We start from the raw sequence: 15,251 nt of genomic DNA on the forward strand, positions 1-15,251 counted from the left end.
GCTCAGCAAGCCACGCTATCAACAGAGCAATAAACATAGCATGTCACTTCCTTTTCCTTTTTTTTCCCACTGCACGAGAAGTCTGTATAAGCAAAGCGGACGATCCTAGGGAGGTATCCTATGGGTGGATTTCGATGAAATTCTACGGGGGGGGGTTATGGGTGGATTTCGATGAAATTCTACGGGGGGGGTTAGGGGTGGATTTCGATGAAATTCTACGGGGGGGGGGGTTATGGGTGGATTTCGATGAAATTCTACGGGGGGGGGGTTATGGGTGGATTTCGATGAAATTCTACGGGGGGGTTAGGGGTGGATTTCGATGAAATTCTACGGGGGGGGTTATGGGTGGATTTCGATGAAATTCTACGGGGGGGGTTATGGGTGGATTTCGATGAAATTCTACGGGGGGGTTAGGGGTGGATTTCGATGAAATTCTACGGGGGGGGTTATGGGTGGATTTCGATGAAATTCTACGGGGGGGTTAGGGGTGGATTTCGATGAAATTCTACAGGGGGGGTTATGGGTGGATTTCGATGAAATTCTACAGGGGGGGGTTATGGGTGGATTTCGATGAAATTCTGAGAATGGTTAACTTATAATTGATAATAAAGTTATCAGTTCATTAATGGATTAATATATTCAATTTATTGCACTTTCTTTCCATTGCTTCTGTATATTATTTTTTTGTGGCAAACCACACAAATGCAAGCGCCTGGAACGTTTAGTTTTTTGCACCACGAACTAAATGGCTTTCCGTTTTCACCTATTTCGTACAGCCAATCCCACCTCCACTTGTTTTTACACCTTTATCGATGGCAGACACATCAGTGCCTTCTTTCATGTAAAGCGCATCCATGCTGCCGAAACCGAAAGCAGAATGACATGCTCCTCTGTGCTCGACGTCAATATAGAAAAAAGTTTGGATCTTTGCTTACATTAAAATTATAATTTGACCTTATTTTGTGTTGAATACGACTTCAAAAACAATTCAAGATTTTATTAAGAGAAATATTGTGGCCAACACGAGTGTTAAGTTACCTAAAAGATTGCGTGAAGTTGGCTGCTATCTACTTTGCGTTCGTTCTCATTTTCCTCCATCATTTCATCGGCCAGAAACAGATGTTTTGACGTAATTTAACTTGGTAGGCTATGATTATTATTTAACCGTAGTCTTCTAGACATTTTGACTGTTTGGGGCATTGAACGCTGGTGTATGATTTTCAGGGAATAAAAGTTTAGCGCATGTCGGAACATCATTGCGCTCGCAGCCTCCAACTCCTCAAACGTCCTTTAAATTGTGATATAACGTAGGCTATAAGGCACGGTTCTAACATACCTTACACACTGACCTAACGAAAATAATAATTGTTGGGGCGTCTGCTGATTTGTTAGCTATAAATTTAGGTCTAATTACTTCTGACAGTCTGAAAGCATTGCACCGTCGGGTCTTCAAGTCTGGCTGAAGCAGAGGAGCGGGCTTTCCGGGGTTTATTTTTTCGTTTTTTTTTTTTAACATGCTCTGTTTCTATATGTCCAGGTTTGAACTAAGTCATTTTGGCAAGATTTAATTTAATACAAAACAGAAATGGTCAGACACAAGCACGCCAAGCACATGGGAATGTATTTTGCCAATTTTGACAGCGCATGCTTTTTTAACGCCGCACTGTAGACAGCGAACGTTTAAACATGATCAAACATAGGAAATGAACGACACAAAGCATGGCTCAAAAACAAAAAAGCTAAATAAACCCTGCTGATAGTTGATGGTGTTGCAACACATCAGTGTTATAACCCAATCTCTACCCAACCACCCGTCATTTTAATTCTCCTCGGATCAGCACCGACCTCACGTTTGGCCTTGGGAGAGTTCAGTTGACGGAAATCCGTCACACGATGGAATACTTTAAGCCATGCATGCACCTTACTCACTGTCTAGGCCACAAGCACCATCAGAAATGCCTCAGCATGCCTCATTCCAGTAAGGACATGTCCCAAACCACACCCACAGGCACACAAAATGTCTCACCATTATTAGTCCACTGTGGGATGGTCTCTCTCTCTCCCTCTCTCACACACACACACCATCACCTTTCCATTGTGAGACAGTTCTATCTCTCTCTCTCTGCATGTGTAGATGTGTTTGTGTTACCTGACGGCGAGGATGTGCATCGGCTGCGAGCGGCGCAGTCTCTGGTGCGGAGAAATTGGCTGCGTGTGGGCGTGTGTGTGCTGGCCGTTGTGTAACAGAGGGGTCGACTCGCACTGCACACTGCCGGCGGGGTACAGACTCTCAAACGACGAGTTCATATCGTTCACCAGCGCCTCCAGGTCCACGTCATCCTCTGAGACAGAGAAATAAAGACTATTTAATAAAAAGAAAAAGGGGGGGGAGAGACACGAAAAAACAAACAGTATAATCATTATCTTCATGTATACCAGAGTGCTGTTAAATTCTCGATTCTGATTGGTTAGAAGGTGTTGATTAATTTTCCAGTACTTTGCTAGTGCACTAGCCCCTTTAATTTGTGGTACGGCCTTGCTTCGAAAACAGTAATGAAATAAAAGCAAGAATCATGTCTGCAATGATTCAGGAAAAAGCGTAATGGACCCATCACCTCCGTAGGAACTCCCAGTCGGAAACTCGGGCGGGATCCAGCCCGAGTGAGTCTGCTAATATAAACGCACCTGACATCCTGAAGTCAATAAGTAGAATTTTTCCCCCCCAGGTCTCGTAGAAAAACACCCCACCTCAGGGGTGGCACGGTGGTGTAGTGGTTAGCGCTGTCGCCTCACAGCAAGAAGGTCCGGGTTCGAGCCCCATGGCCAGCGATGGCCTTTCTGTGTGGAGTTTGCATGTTCTCCCCGTGTCCGCGTGGGTTTCCTCCGGGTGCTCCGGTTTCCCCCACAGTCCAAAGACATGCAGGTTAGGTTAACTGGTGACTCTAAATTGAGCGTAGGTGTGAATGTGAGTGTGAATGGTTGTCTGTGTCTATGTGTCAGCCCTGTGATGACCTGGCGACTTGTCCAGGGTGTACCCCGCCTTTCGCCCGTAGTCAGCTGGGATAGGCTCCAGCTTGCCTGCGACCCTGTAGAACAGGATAAAGCGGCTAGAGATAAATGAGATGAGATGAGATGAGACCCCACCTCAACCACACAATACAGAAAATGAAATCTCCTGTCTGGCAGTAGCAAAGTTTCACAAACTGTAAACGCTCCTGCTCAACTTTGCCTCTCTGTTTTAGTCTTCTTAAAATGTTATTAACGCAGACATTTTAAAGATAAAAAAAAAATGTAAAAGTTTTCGAGTTTGGGGTTTCATTAGCCACAGAAGCAATACATCATACAGGATCTGAATTTGTGGGTCAAGTTAAATGCAGAAAAATATATATAGTGTACGAGACTGCATTTCAGCCTCCTGCCACAAGAGGTAGCCATAGATTCAATTTTAATATTAAACTGGACACAAGGAAAGAGCGAACACTTCAGGACAAATACTTTCTCTCATTATCTCTAGCCGCTTTATCCTGTTCTACAGGGTCGCAGGCAAGCTGGAGCCTATCCCAGCTGACTACGGGCGAAAGGCGGGGTACACCCTGGACAAGTCGCCAGGTCATCACAGGGCTGACACATAGACACAGACAACCATTCACACTCACATTCACACCTACGGTCAATTTAGAGTCACCAGTTAACCTAACCTGCATGTCTTTGGACTGTGGGGGAAACCGGAGCACCCGGAGGAAACCCACGCGGACACGGGGAGAACATGCAAACTCCGCACAGAAAGGCCATCGCCGGCCACGGGGCTCGAACCCGGACCTTCTTGCTGTGAGGCGACAGCGCTAACCACTACACCACCGTGCCGCCCAGGACAAATACTGTGTAAAAAAAAATTTATAAAATAAAATACACCCTACACGCTAATCCCTACATTGACAGATTAAAAGCACTATGTAGAACAGTAATACATTGAATATTAAAAAATAAATAAAAAGGGCTACACTCTGCCGTTAAAACTGCAGGGGTATTTTTGTGATGTAAAAAATTGAAACCAAGATAAATCATGTCCACCTTTAAAGCGAGGCTGCCTTTCGATTTCAAAAAAAAAAAAAAAAAATCAGTGAAATTTAGGTCCCTCTGAAATGTGGTCATTGTGATACATGTTTATTTCTGTAATATCTCACAAACTATCAGGCCATTCTGTGGCTGGGAAGTTATTTAATTTGAGGGGATTAAAACAAATAATGTGCATGAAATCGCACAGTCAAGCAGACAGAGGAAGTCCGTGTGTGTGTGTGTGAATGCGCAGGTTTATTTTTGAGCGTGCGCTGACAGTTCCATCATTCTGTCGCTAAACGAACAGTAGGGCTGCATGATTATGGAAAAAATGATAATCACGATTATCTTGATCAAAATTGTAATCACGATTATTCTTGATGTTAGGGAAATCACTTAAATTTTATTTCACTATATTCAAACAAACAATATGAACAGCTTTCAGTGCAGAATGAAATTTAAAAGAGAAATTCTGATTTCCAAATGACAAATAAATGAAATTTATCCAAGAAATTACCAAAGGATGAAGGAACTGAAAACTCAATTGCAACAATTACATAGCATTATACTGAGGCCTACAAGTTTTTAGCTAGAAAGACCAGCCCATCAACATGCTCTGGCTTTAAACATGAGCGAAGGCAGGTCACAACATTGCCTCCAGTGCTAAATACTCTCAATCTGTTACCTACTCTCACGCTATCACCCCTTGAAGAAGATACCGCCAGTGTTGCCAGACACTGCTGACGTTTCCCAGCCCAAAATATGTTCAAACCCGCCAAAATGCACTTAAAACCGCCCAATCTGGCAACACTGGATACCGCTGCACTGAAGCTCTGCGCACTTGGCTTGCTTGCTTATTTAGGCGGACTAATGAAACCTTACATACGTCGGTTCGCCCCCTAATGGTTTGGCGGAGTACTGGTCAAAAAGTGCTTGATCAGATATGCAGCAGAGCTCGCATTTTAAATGGAAATAAATCGCGATTTTCATTTAATTTAATCGTGGCAGCCAAAATCGCGATTTTCGATTAAATTCGATTAATTGTGCAGCCCTAACGAACAGCTGATCGCACCGAGGTGCTCGCTGATGGCCGATATTTATTAGTTTGGTCCCGCGTTTCCTTTCCTTCGTATAGAACATAACGTCTTTTCTTCTCACTTTCTGTTACTGTAGTCGGTTTTTCATGTTTCGTTCGCACACTCGCGTCCTCCATTTTTCTCTCCTGTTTCAAATTTGTATCCCACAATGCCTTGCGCGAACAAGGAAAGCCCACCATGTAATGCATGACGTAGTATCTTGTATTGGGTCATGGTGAAGCAGGAAAAAAAAATTAGAGAATTTAAGGCCATGTGGCCCTAAATTAATTAATTGTTCTATTAAAAAAAAACTAAAAATTGAAAGTCTGTGATTCGAATTCAGTCGCTTTCGGTCCAGTAAACAAAAATAATCATGTCAGGCAGGGAAAATTCATTTTATGACCTGAACTTGAAAACTCTGAAAGGCAGGCTAGTGTGAAATAGCAACCAATAAAATTCAAGGGAAGATGAATAGAACAAGACAAAAACTTAGCACAGCTTATTATAAAAAGCTTTATACACTTCAAAATTCATCCTGCTTCTTCTACTTCTGAGCAGGTCACATCAACAAACAGCAGCGACCCAGTTCTACTGGCCACCATCCATGCCCGTGTCCACTGTGTGAGACAGATTACTGTATGTGGTATGCTTTGGATCATGAGCCCTTCATTTCTTCTCCATATGCTTCTCTTTACATCATTCTGGTACAAGCTAATCTTGGTTTCTTCTGTCAAAAGAACCTTATTCCAGAACTGGGCAGACGTTCTAGCAAAGTCTAATCTGGCCTTTCTGTTCTTGAGTGTTACCAGTGGTTTGCACCTTGAAGTAAACCCTGTGTATTGACATTCATGAAGGCATCTCTTGATTGTAGACTTAGGTCCTGTCCACACGGCAACGGATTCAGGTGAATCTGATAAAATTGTTTATCGTTTCGGCCTGGCGTCCACACGGCACCGGCGTTTTGGGTGCCCCACAACGATATTTTTTGAGAACGGGTTCCAGAGTGGAAAAATCTGGCAACAGCACCGTTGCGAAGTCGTCTGGATGAGTAGAACGGATTTGTTTACGATGACGTCACAACCACATGACTAGAACAAGCAGCGCTCTCGCTGTTTTGTATGAACCACTGCATTGCATTCACTTTTGTATACAGCTTTTCTTTTAAATAAACAAGTAACTGAGCCATTTCTTGAATTTCTTTTTTTATTGGATAAGACTGCTTTTCAAAATGTTCACACACAAGTTATATAAATTATATAAAAATGCTTTTCAAAATGTTCACACAATAAGAAAATTAAGTTATATAAAACTATGCACACTAATAAAACTAATTTGTACACACAGAAGGCACGATTTCCTCGCGTAGTCGCAGACATCTTCTTGTTGTTGTGTGCTTGTTCCTGAGAACACCTGTTCACGCTGGGTAGAAGAAGGGGTTTATGCGCATGCGTCCTACCTCTTCTATTGTTCTGGTGTCTCCGATGGGACCGTCTTACAGCGCACGTAGAGGTGTGGCATGTGTATTGCATCGTTTTCAGCAAGCGTTGCGTTGCCATATGTACCTGATATTTTACTGATCCGTTGCCCATGTGGACGCGATATTTTTTTTAAATAAAATCTCGTTGCCGTGTGGATGTAGCCTTAGACAATGATATGCTAACCTCCTCATCAGTGTTCTTGACTTGGCTAGATGTTATGAAGGGGGTTTTCCTTCACCATGGAAGAATTCCACGATCATCCAACTTTTTTTTTTTTAAAGATATTTTTGGGGCTTTTTCACCTTTATTGGATAGGACAGTGTAGAGACAGGAAATGAGCAGGAGAGAGAGACGGGGAGGGATCGGGAAATGACCTCGGGTCGGAATCGAACCCGGGTCCCCGGATTTATGGTATGGCACCTTATCCACCTGAGCCACGACGCCCCCACGATCATCCAACTTTAGTTGTCTTCCATGGTCCTCCAGGGCTCTTGGTGTTGCCGAGTTCGCCAGCGCATGCCTTCTTTTTAAGAACGTACCAAATTGTTTATTTGGCCTCTCCCAACGTGTGTTATCTCTCTGTTGGGTCTTTTTTCAGCCCAACGAAGGCCTCCTTCAGTTGCATTGACAACTCTTTGGGCCACACATTGAGAGTTCCCATGAACAGCTGCCAAATGCAAATTCACTACTTGGAATCAACTCCAGACTATTTCTCTTAATTTGGTGATAAAATAATGAGGAAAGTGGCCACACCTGGCCATGAAACTGCTTATCAGTCAATTTACTTTTGACCTGTGAAAATGGACAGACTAGGTAAAAATGGCTGCAATTCCTAAACCACTAGATTTTTTTGTTTTTACATTACAGGCATTTAGCAGACGCTCTTATCCAGAGCGACATACAGCGTTCCCAGAGTAGCCTGAGGAGCATTCGGGGGTTAGGTGCCTTGCTCAAGGGCACTTCAGCCATTCTTGCTGGTCCAGGGAATCAAACCAGTGACCTTTTGGTCCCAAAGCTGCTTCTCTACCCACTAGGCCATGGCTACCTGATAAGCCATGTTATGTGAGCATGATCGTTAAAATACAACCCTCAATCAGAAAAAGTTAGGACGGTACGTCTCATCTCATCTCATTATCTGTAGCCGCTTTATCCTGTTCTACAGGGTCGCAGGCAAGCTGGAGCCTATCCCAGCTGACTACGGGCGAAAGGCGGGGTACACCCTGGACAAGTCGCCAGGTCATCACAGGGCTGACACATAGACACAGACAACCATTCACACTCACATTCACACCTACGGGCAATTTAGAGTCACCAGTTAACCTAACCTGCATGTCTTTGGACTGTGGGGGAAACCGGAGCACCCGGAGGAAACCCACGCGGACACGGGGAGAACATGGAAACTCCGCACAGAAAGGCCCTCGCCGGCCACAGGGCTCGAACCCGGACCTACTTGCTGTGAGGTGACAGCGCTAACCACTACACCACCGTGCCGCCTGGGACGGTATGTTAAACGCAAAAAAACCAAGTGTGATTTCTAACTTCACTTTGACTTGTTATTGCAGACTGTATAAACCCTAGATATTTCATGTTCCATTTCTACTCACATTTGTTAATATACAGCCATTCCTTCATTTTAGGCTTGCAAGACACACTAAAAAAAGTTGGGACAAGGGAAATTTAGGGCCGGTAATAAAGTAAAACAATTAAATAATAATGTGACCATTGTAACCATGATTAGGTACAAAATCAGTATCCAGGAAATGCCTAGTCTCTGAGGACCAAAGACGGACCGAGGATCTTCAGTTCGTCAACAAATGCATGAGAAAATTATTGAAATGTTTAAAAACAAAATGTTCCTCAAAGAAAGATACAAAGAGATTTGGATATTTCACCCTCTATGATGCATAATAATATTAAACCATTCAAAGAATCTAAAGGAATTTCGATGCGTAAAGGGCAAGGGCTCAAGCCTAATCTGAACACCTGCGATCTCTGATCCCTCAGACGGCACTGCTTCAGAAACCGTCACTCATCTATAGCTGAGAGAACCATGTGGGCTCGGGATTACTTTGGCAAACCTTTGTCAAGCACAACAATACGGACTTACATCCACAAACGCCAGTTAAAATTTTACTGTGCAAAAAAGAAGCCTTATGTTAACTGTCCAGAAGCACCATCGACTTCTCTGGGCTTATCCAGAGCTGCCTGGGGAGCATTCAGGGGTTAGGTGCCTTGCTCAAAGGCACTTCAGCCATTCCTGCTGGGCCAGGGAATCAAACCCATGACCCTTTTGGTCCCAAAGCCACTTCTCTTACCATTAGGCCATGGCTTCCTCATTCTAAACACCTTGAATTCAAGTTAAAATTCTACACCTCAAATCACATCTTGATTGGTTCATTTCATAATCATTATAGTGGTGTACAAAGGCAAAATTACGAAAAATGTTACCAAAACATGCATGCAATTGCGCCAAACGATGTGGCAAAATGTGGCATGGTTTGATGAGCCCAAGGTACAACTTTGGACTTGGGCATGATTTTTTTTTTTAAATACATGTTTGGCACGGACTCTAAATTGTGTGAATGTGAGTGTGAATGGTTGTCTGTGTCTATGTGTCGGCCCTGTGATGACCTGGCGACTTGTCCAGGGTGTACCCCGCCTTTCGCCCGTAGTCAGCTGGGATAGGCTCCAGCTTGCCTGCGACCCTGTAGAACAGGATAAAGCGGCTACAGATAATGAGATGAGATGTTTGGCACAAAAACAAGACCGCTTATCAGAAGTTTATCACCAAAACACCATACTCATGCATAATGAAGCATGGTGGTGGCAGCACCATACTAGACACATCCAGAGCAGTGAGCAGCTACACTCCAGCACCCAGGGAGCAGTTGGGGGTCAGGTGCCTTGCTCAAGGGCACTTCAGCCCAAGGCCCCCCATGAACTGTGGGGAAAACTGGAGTACCCGGAGAAAACCCACACAGACACGGGGAGAACATGCAAACTCCACACAGAAAGTCGCTCGCCGGCCACGGGGCTCGAACCTGGACCTTCTTGCTGTGAGATGACGGCGCTAACCACTACACCACCGTGCCACCCAATGATCATCAAGTAAGTAGCCATGATTGGACATGTTTTTACGAAGATTATTTAATCAAACAACACTAAAGGACATGTAACAGGTGAGGACCTTCACTGAGTGTTTATTTGCAATACAGAAAAAAACAACACCAGTATAATCTTTATCTTCACTTACACCCGAGTGCTTTTAAAATTCACGAGTCTGAACGTGTGGATTCTTTTTCTATAAAAGCATAATCTTTTGCATGATGGTGCACAACCCCTTTTCATTTGAATTCGAAAACAGAAATGAAATCAAAGCAAGAATCGCATCAGCACTGATGTTTACGGAACTCAGGAACTCATCATCTGGTTGACATGATCATCAAGGAAGGTGCCATGATTGGACAGGTTTTTATTAAACCACAAAACGGACTTAAAAGCCTCTGCATTACAGCTAATCTTGTTCAAGTCATTTTGAATAGCCATCCAAATCACAATTTTAAATCTGGGTAGCAATCTGTCACTGTACAAGACTGCGGTGCGTTGGCAAGACAACTGACAAAAGCGCTGACTCACAGGATAATAAACAAAACTGCTATTTGACTCCAGGGAGCTATAAAGAGGGTTATAGCGCAGCCGTTTTACAAACACTAAGAAGGACAAGTGGAGGGGAAAAAAGAAAAAAAAAAAACCCTGTCTTAATCAAGTGCATACAGATGCTGAAGTATCTGCGCAACCTAACCTTGACCTCTGCAGTGCAGGAGAACGTTAAATCCCAGTCAGCGTTCTTTCTTTCTTTCCCCCTACCTGCTTAGAAAATAGATATTTCACAAGTGAGGCTTGGCAGGCACTTCGGGGCCGTTAAATACAAAATGATCTCCACAGGACAGGTGGACGTGTATTTCACACATAAAATACCTTCCAATGGAATATCAAAACCAGCCACACTACAGGAGCAGACACTTCGGTAATGGCTTGGTGACAGATGCTGGAAGTTTCCAGAAAGGAGCAGAAAAATGGTATTGCGATGGAATGGTGTCAGGCTAAAATATGTTAAGGGAATGAAATGATCTCATCTCATCTCATTTATCTCTAGCCGCTTTATCCTGTTCTACAGGGTCGCAGGCAAGCTGGAGCCTATCCCAGCTGACTACGGGCGAAAGGCGGGGTACACCCTGGACAAGTCGCCAGGTCATCACAGGGCTGACACATAGACACAGAACCATTCACACTCACATTCACACCTACGGTCAATTTAGAGTCACCAGTTAACCTAACCTGCATGTCTTTGGACTGTGGGGGAAACCGGAGCACCCAGAGGAAACCCACACGGACACGGGGAGAACATGCAAACTCCACACAGAAAGGCCCTCGCCGGCCCCGGGGCTCGAACCCAGGACCTTCTTGCTGTGAGGCGACAGCGCTAACCACTACACCACCGTGCCGCCCTGGAATGAAATGATGCCTATCTATTTTTATACCAATTTCGATTGGTTAGGAAGCGTTAACTCCTTTTCTCTAATGGCGACCCTTAGCAAAAAGTAGTATACTTAAAGTTCATTTTATTAAGTATGCTTCAGTATGAGTACAAGTATAGCAAGTATACTACAGACCATGTACTTTTAGTGTACTAGAAAGTATACAAATTTAATACTTTTTCGGACTAAATTGGAACATTTCAAGTTTATAAAAGTATACTTTATAGTTCATTTTAAGTTTGCAAAAGTACACTTTAAAGTATACAACAAGTACACTCATTATACTATCAATGTACTTGGTATATCCCTCTTGCATGCTTAAAGTATACCACAAGTACACTTATCGATATACTTCTTTTTTGGGGCTTTTTTCACCTTTAATGGATAGGACAGTGTAGAGACAGGAAATGAGCAGGAGAGGGATCAGGAAATGACCTTGGGTTGGAATCGAACCCAGGTCCCCAGATTTATGGTATGGCGCTTTAGTTGACTGAGCCACAACACCCCTTAGTTACATACTTCAAGTCCCTGTTTTTAGTTTATTATTGTATACTTTAAGTATACTGTTATAAACGTTGGTTATTTCACTAGTATACTTGTTATAATTTAAGTTTGCTTGGCATATTACTTGTAGCTTACTATTTATATACTGGAAATATACTCCTTAATGTATTCTTAAAGTTTACTCATACTGTATGTACACAAGAGTGTGATGCATTTACAAAATCACAAGACAGAATGTTGAAAACAAGTTTGATATATTTTCAAACATTTCAAAAATAAAGACCTATGAAATCAAGTCCTTCCTTACTGGAGAAATTGATCAATAAAGTCAAGTCAAAAGTTTTTCTGTTTTTGTGTATGATTTTAAGGTACATAAAGATAATGCAATTGAGCACACATACTATATACTGTAAAGTTTTAAACTCCAGCATTATATTATATTAATATATAAATTAAATGTTAAGCATGAGTCAATGACTTGACCTTATTATGCACTTGGAGCAAGATATACTAAGTATTAGTACTTTGTGGCAGAAAAACGTGAAAAGTATACTAAAGTATACGTTTTAGTATTAAAGTATAAGTCTTAGTATTAATGTACTTGGGCCGAATCCCATTTCACCCCTTGGACCAACCCCTTGGCCCTTCCCCTCCATTTTGCGCGTTCACGTGAAGGGGTAGGGGTATCCCAATCCCAGTTAACGCGGAGGGGTAGGGGAAGGGGTAGGGCTTCTGTACCCCTCCAAACGGAGATTTTCCTGGAGCTGACTCCGAACGAAGGGGTTTGAGTGATTTCCCACAATGCCATGCGGATTTCAGCGAGATTTCATGCGGATTTCAGAAAGATGGCGGTTCCCGCGGCGAAAGATTGTCATAAATGTATTTTCTCCATTATTTACGTGTTTTAAGTTGTTATCCAGAGGAAACACGCCGCTTGATTCGCTTTCGAGCTGAGAATGAGCAGCGATTTCTGAAATCCAAGCTGCTGCTAAAAAGCTTTGGGACTGAGTATTGTTTTCGGTTGCTTGACTGCGTACGTTTTGTTCTGTTATTCTCGCTTTTATTGTTTACATGAGTGTTCTGACACCTCATTCTGTCGGATGTGGCGCACGAAGCGCCAAAGATATCCCATTCAGTGGTGTTAGTTAACAAATCACACCCTGCCAGCAGAGATTTCTGGCTCTGACTGTAGCGGCTGGTCGCAGCCAATGACGCATTTGGTCGCGTTTTGCTAACGTAAACGCTGACGGAGGTACGCGATGACGTATGCGATCGTTGAAGGGCTATCCCAATACGTAAGGGTTGAATTTCAAGCCCTATCCCTTGTAGCTCAGTTTCAAGGGGAAGGGGGAGGGGTAGAAATTAGAATTGGGATTGGGCCTTAGTCTTAGACTTTTATTTATACTTTTCAGTATAAGCCAAGTATACTTCACTATACTATTCTTAAGTATATAAAATATAGTTTATAAAAAGTCAACTTCAAGTATACTTCTGCAGTTTTAGTAAAAAATAAGTATACTCATAGTACACTTGAATAAACTTCTTTTTGCTAAGGGGACTCTGACCGTAGTCTGTAATTCTGGCCTTACAGGAACATGTGTCATATGACAGGTTGTTCTTTTAATGTTGTTAACACTGCAAAACTGCTGCGGTATAAGAAAAATAAACCATTTCAGAACATATCGTCATGGGAACATGACGAAGCCCACTTAGCGTCAGGTCACGTCACGCCACCCTTTCCCTTTCGTCGATTATTTCTCCTACAACTGCATAACCCCCCCCCCCCCGTTTCATTCCTTATGTGACCTCTAAGGTGAGAACAACTTGTACTGCAGCATGTCGACCACTAATCATATTACTGCCCGCTGAAGGCGCCAAAGGCGACTAAATCAAATCAGCGGGAGAGTTCCACAGATGAGTAAATATTTCCCTGAAAGTCACCAGCTGATAATCTGAACCCTGAGCAAAGTCATATGTTCTTAGCCTGTTGCACAGCTGGAGGCTTTGCAGAAATGAGGGATTCCTGCACATTCACAGCCTTCATTCAGGAGGAAGCCACAGAGGATTCACAAACTATAGGCCAATTGCCATAATCATCATCACAAGCTGTGAAGATGATCATCTGATCTTATAGGCTTGCATGGGAACTAAATAGAAACTAACAATGCCGGGGTGGCCCTATATTTAGCCGGGACCATCCCCGGCCCAAACCATCAATGGTGGCCTGCTTGGAGCATGGGGAAAATAATTTTCACTAATTTTGGTCACTGATCTTATTCTTGCATTAATCATCAATTCAACTGCACTCTGCATTTTCACATGGCAGCCCAGACGCCGACAGCATCGCAGCAGATTAAATAGGCGCTACCAAATAAAGAAATTCTCCCCTCCCCTCTATTGCAGTTGGTTTGGTCCAAGACTCCTCCTCTGTATTGCGGGGAACTTAAACAACATTGGCGCGAAACAGTGCGCGTCAGTGATGGAGGGCAGAAAGAGGTCAGGTGGAACCGAAAGGGCGAAGCTTAAAAAAAGGAAGGAGGTGGCAGCAAAATGTGCCAAATTGACATATGTTCTCAAGACCAGCTGGTAGGTTACGAAAGATATGGAGTATGATAACCCTGTTTGTCGATTTTATCAGTCTATGCTAGGCCTATAATGCGTCGATAGTTTGCGATGTCAATTCAGCTTTTTGATGTCATGTGAAATCTCGCAATTTACACCGTATAGATGTGGCGTATGTCTTAATTCTAAGAAGAACCGGACATTGCTTTACATCCCAGTTATTAACAATTTTAGATGAACAGGTCCCAAATGTGCTGTTGCGCGTTATTTCCTCATCCAGCCTATTTCATCTCGCTGTCACACCGTGCATTTCCACAGGCGTGCGCACATTGTGGTTATGAACACATAGGCCTAGAAGTCATATTTGATGTTAAATAATTGTTGTTAAATATATAACTTAGAAGAGGTGTATGCGTATGCCAATATTCTAAGCAGAATCGAACACTTGCTTTAGCCTACATTTCATTTAACCATTTTTGAGTTGCCTAATGCGCCCTCACGCTTTATCTGCCGGTTGCTGAGTACCCAGCATTGTTGATTTGCCATTATTTTCGAGGCGTATGCGGCATGTAATGCACAAGCATTGGTTCAAATGCACGCGAGAACCTATATTGTTAAAGTGAAGTGAAGTTTACCTGAATTTAAACCAAATAAAAAGCATTGTCAAAGAACAGTTATTTGTTTTATCTTTTTTAATGTACTCAAATTCCTCCTCCATTTCAAAGTGGCCTGAATGTGAATTAGGCTACGTTCACACTGCAGGCTGAAGTGACTCAAATCCGATCTTTTCGCCCATATGTGACCTGTATCCGATCTTTTATTGACAATATGAACGACACAGATCCGATTTTTTCAAATCCGACCCAGGCCGTTTGGATATGTGGTGCTAATTCCGATTCCTATCCGCTCTTTTCATATGCGACTTCAGTCTGAACCGCCAGGTCGCATTCATCCGACTTACACGTCATCAACAAGCCACAAACGTCACTATTCTGCGCTGAAGTAGGCGGCGGGTCTCTCAAAAAAGTTACAACAAC

General features: G+C 43.1%; 1 protein-coding gene across 3 annotated transcripts in view; it reads right to left on the reverse strand.

Annotated features, from left to right (window-relative positions):
- grb10b (growth factor receptor-bound protein 10b) overlaps positions 1-15,251 on the reverse strand; it is a 230,929-nt gene that overhangs the window by 81,459 nt on the left and 134,219 nt on the right. For all 3 annotated transcript variants that reach the window (XM_060921182.1, XM_060921181.1, XM_060921184.1), the window contains one exon: positions 2,150-2,342. In XM_060921182.1, coding sequence (XP_060777165.1) covers positions 2,150-2,342 — 193 coding nt within the window. The remainder of the gene's footprint in view (positions 1-2,149; positions 2,343-15,251) is intronic.

Source organism: Neoarius graeffei, chromosome 5, assembly GCF_027579695.1.
Source record: "Neoarius graeffei isolate fNeoGra1 chromosome 5, fNeoGra1.pri, whole genome shotgun sequence".
NCBI classification, from domain to species: domain Eukaryota; kingdom Metazoa; phylum Chordata; class Actinopteri; order Siluriformes; family Ariidae; genus Neoarius; species Neoarius graeffei.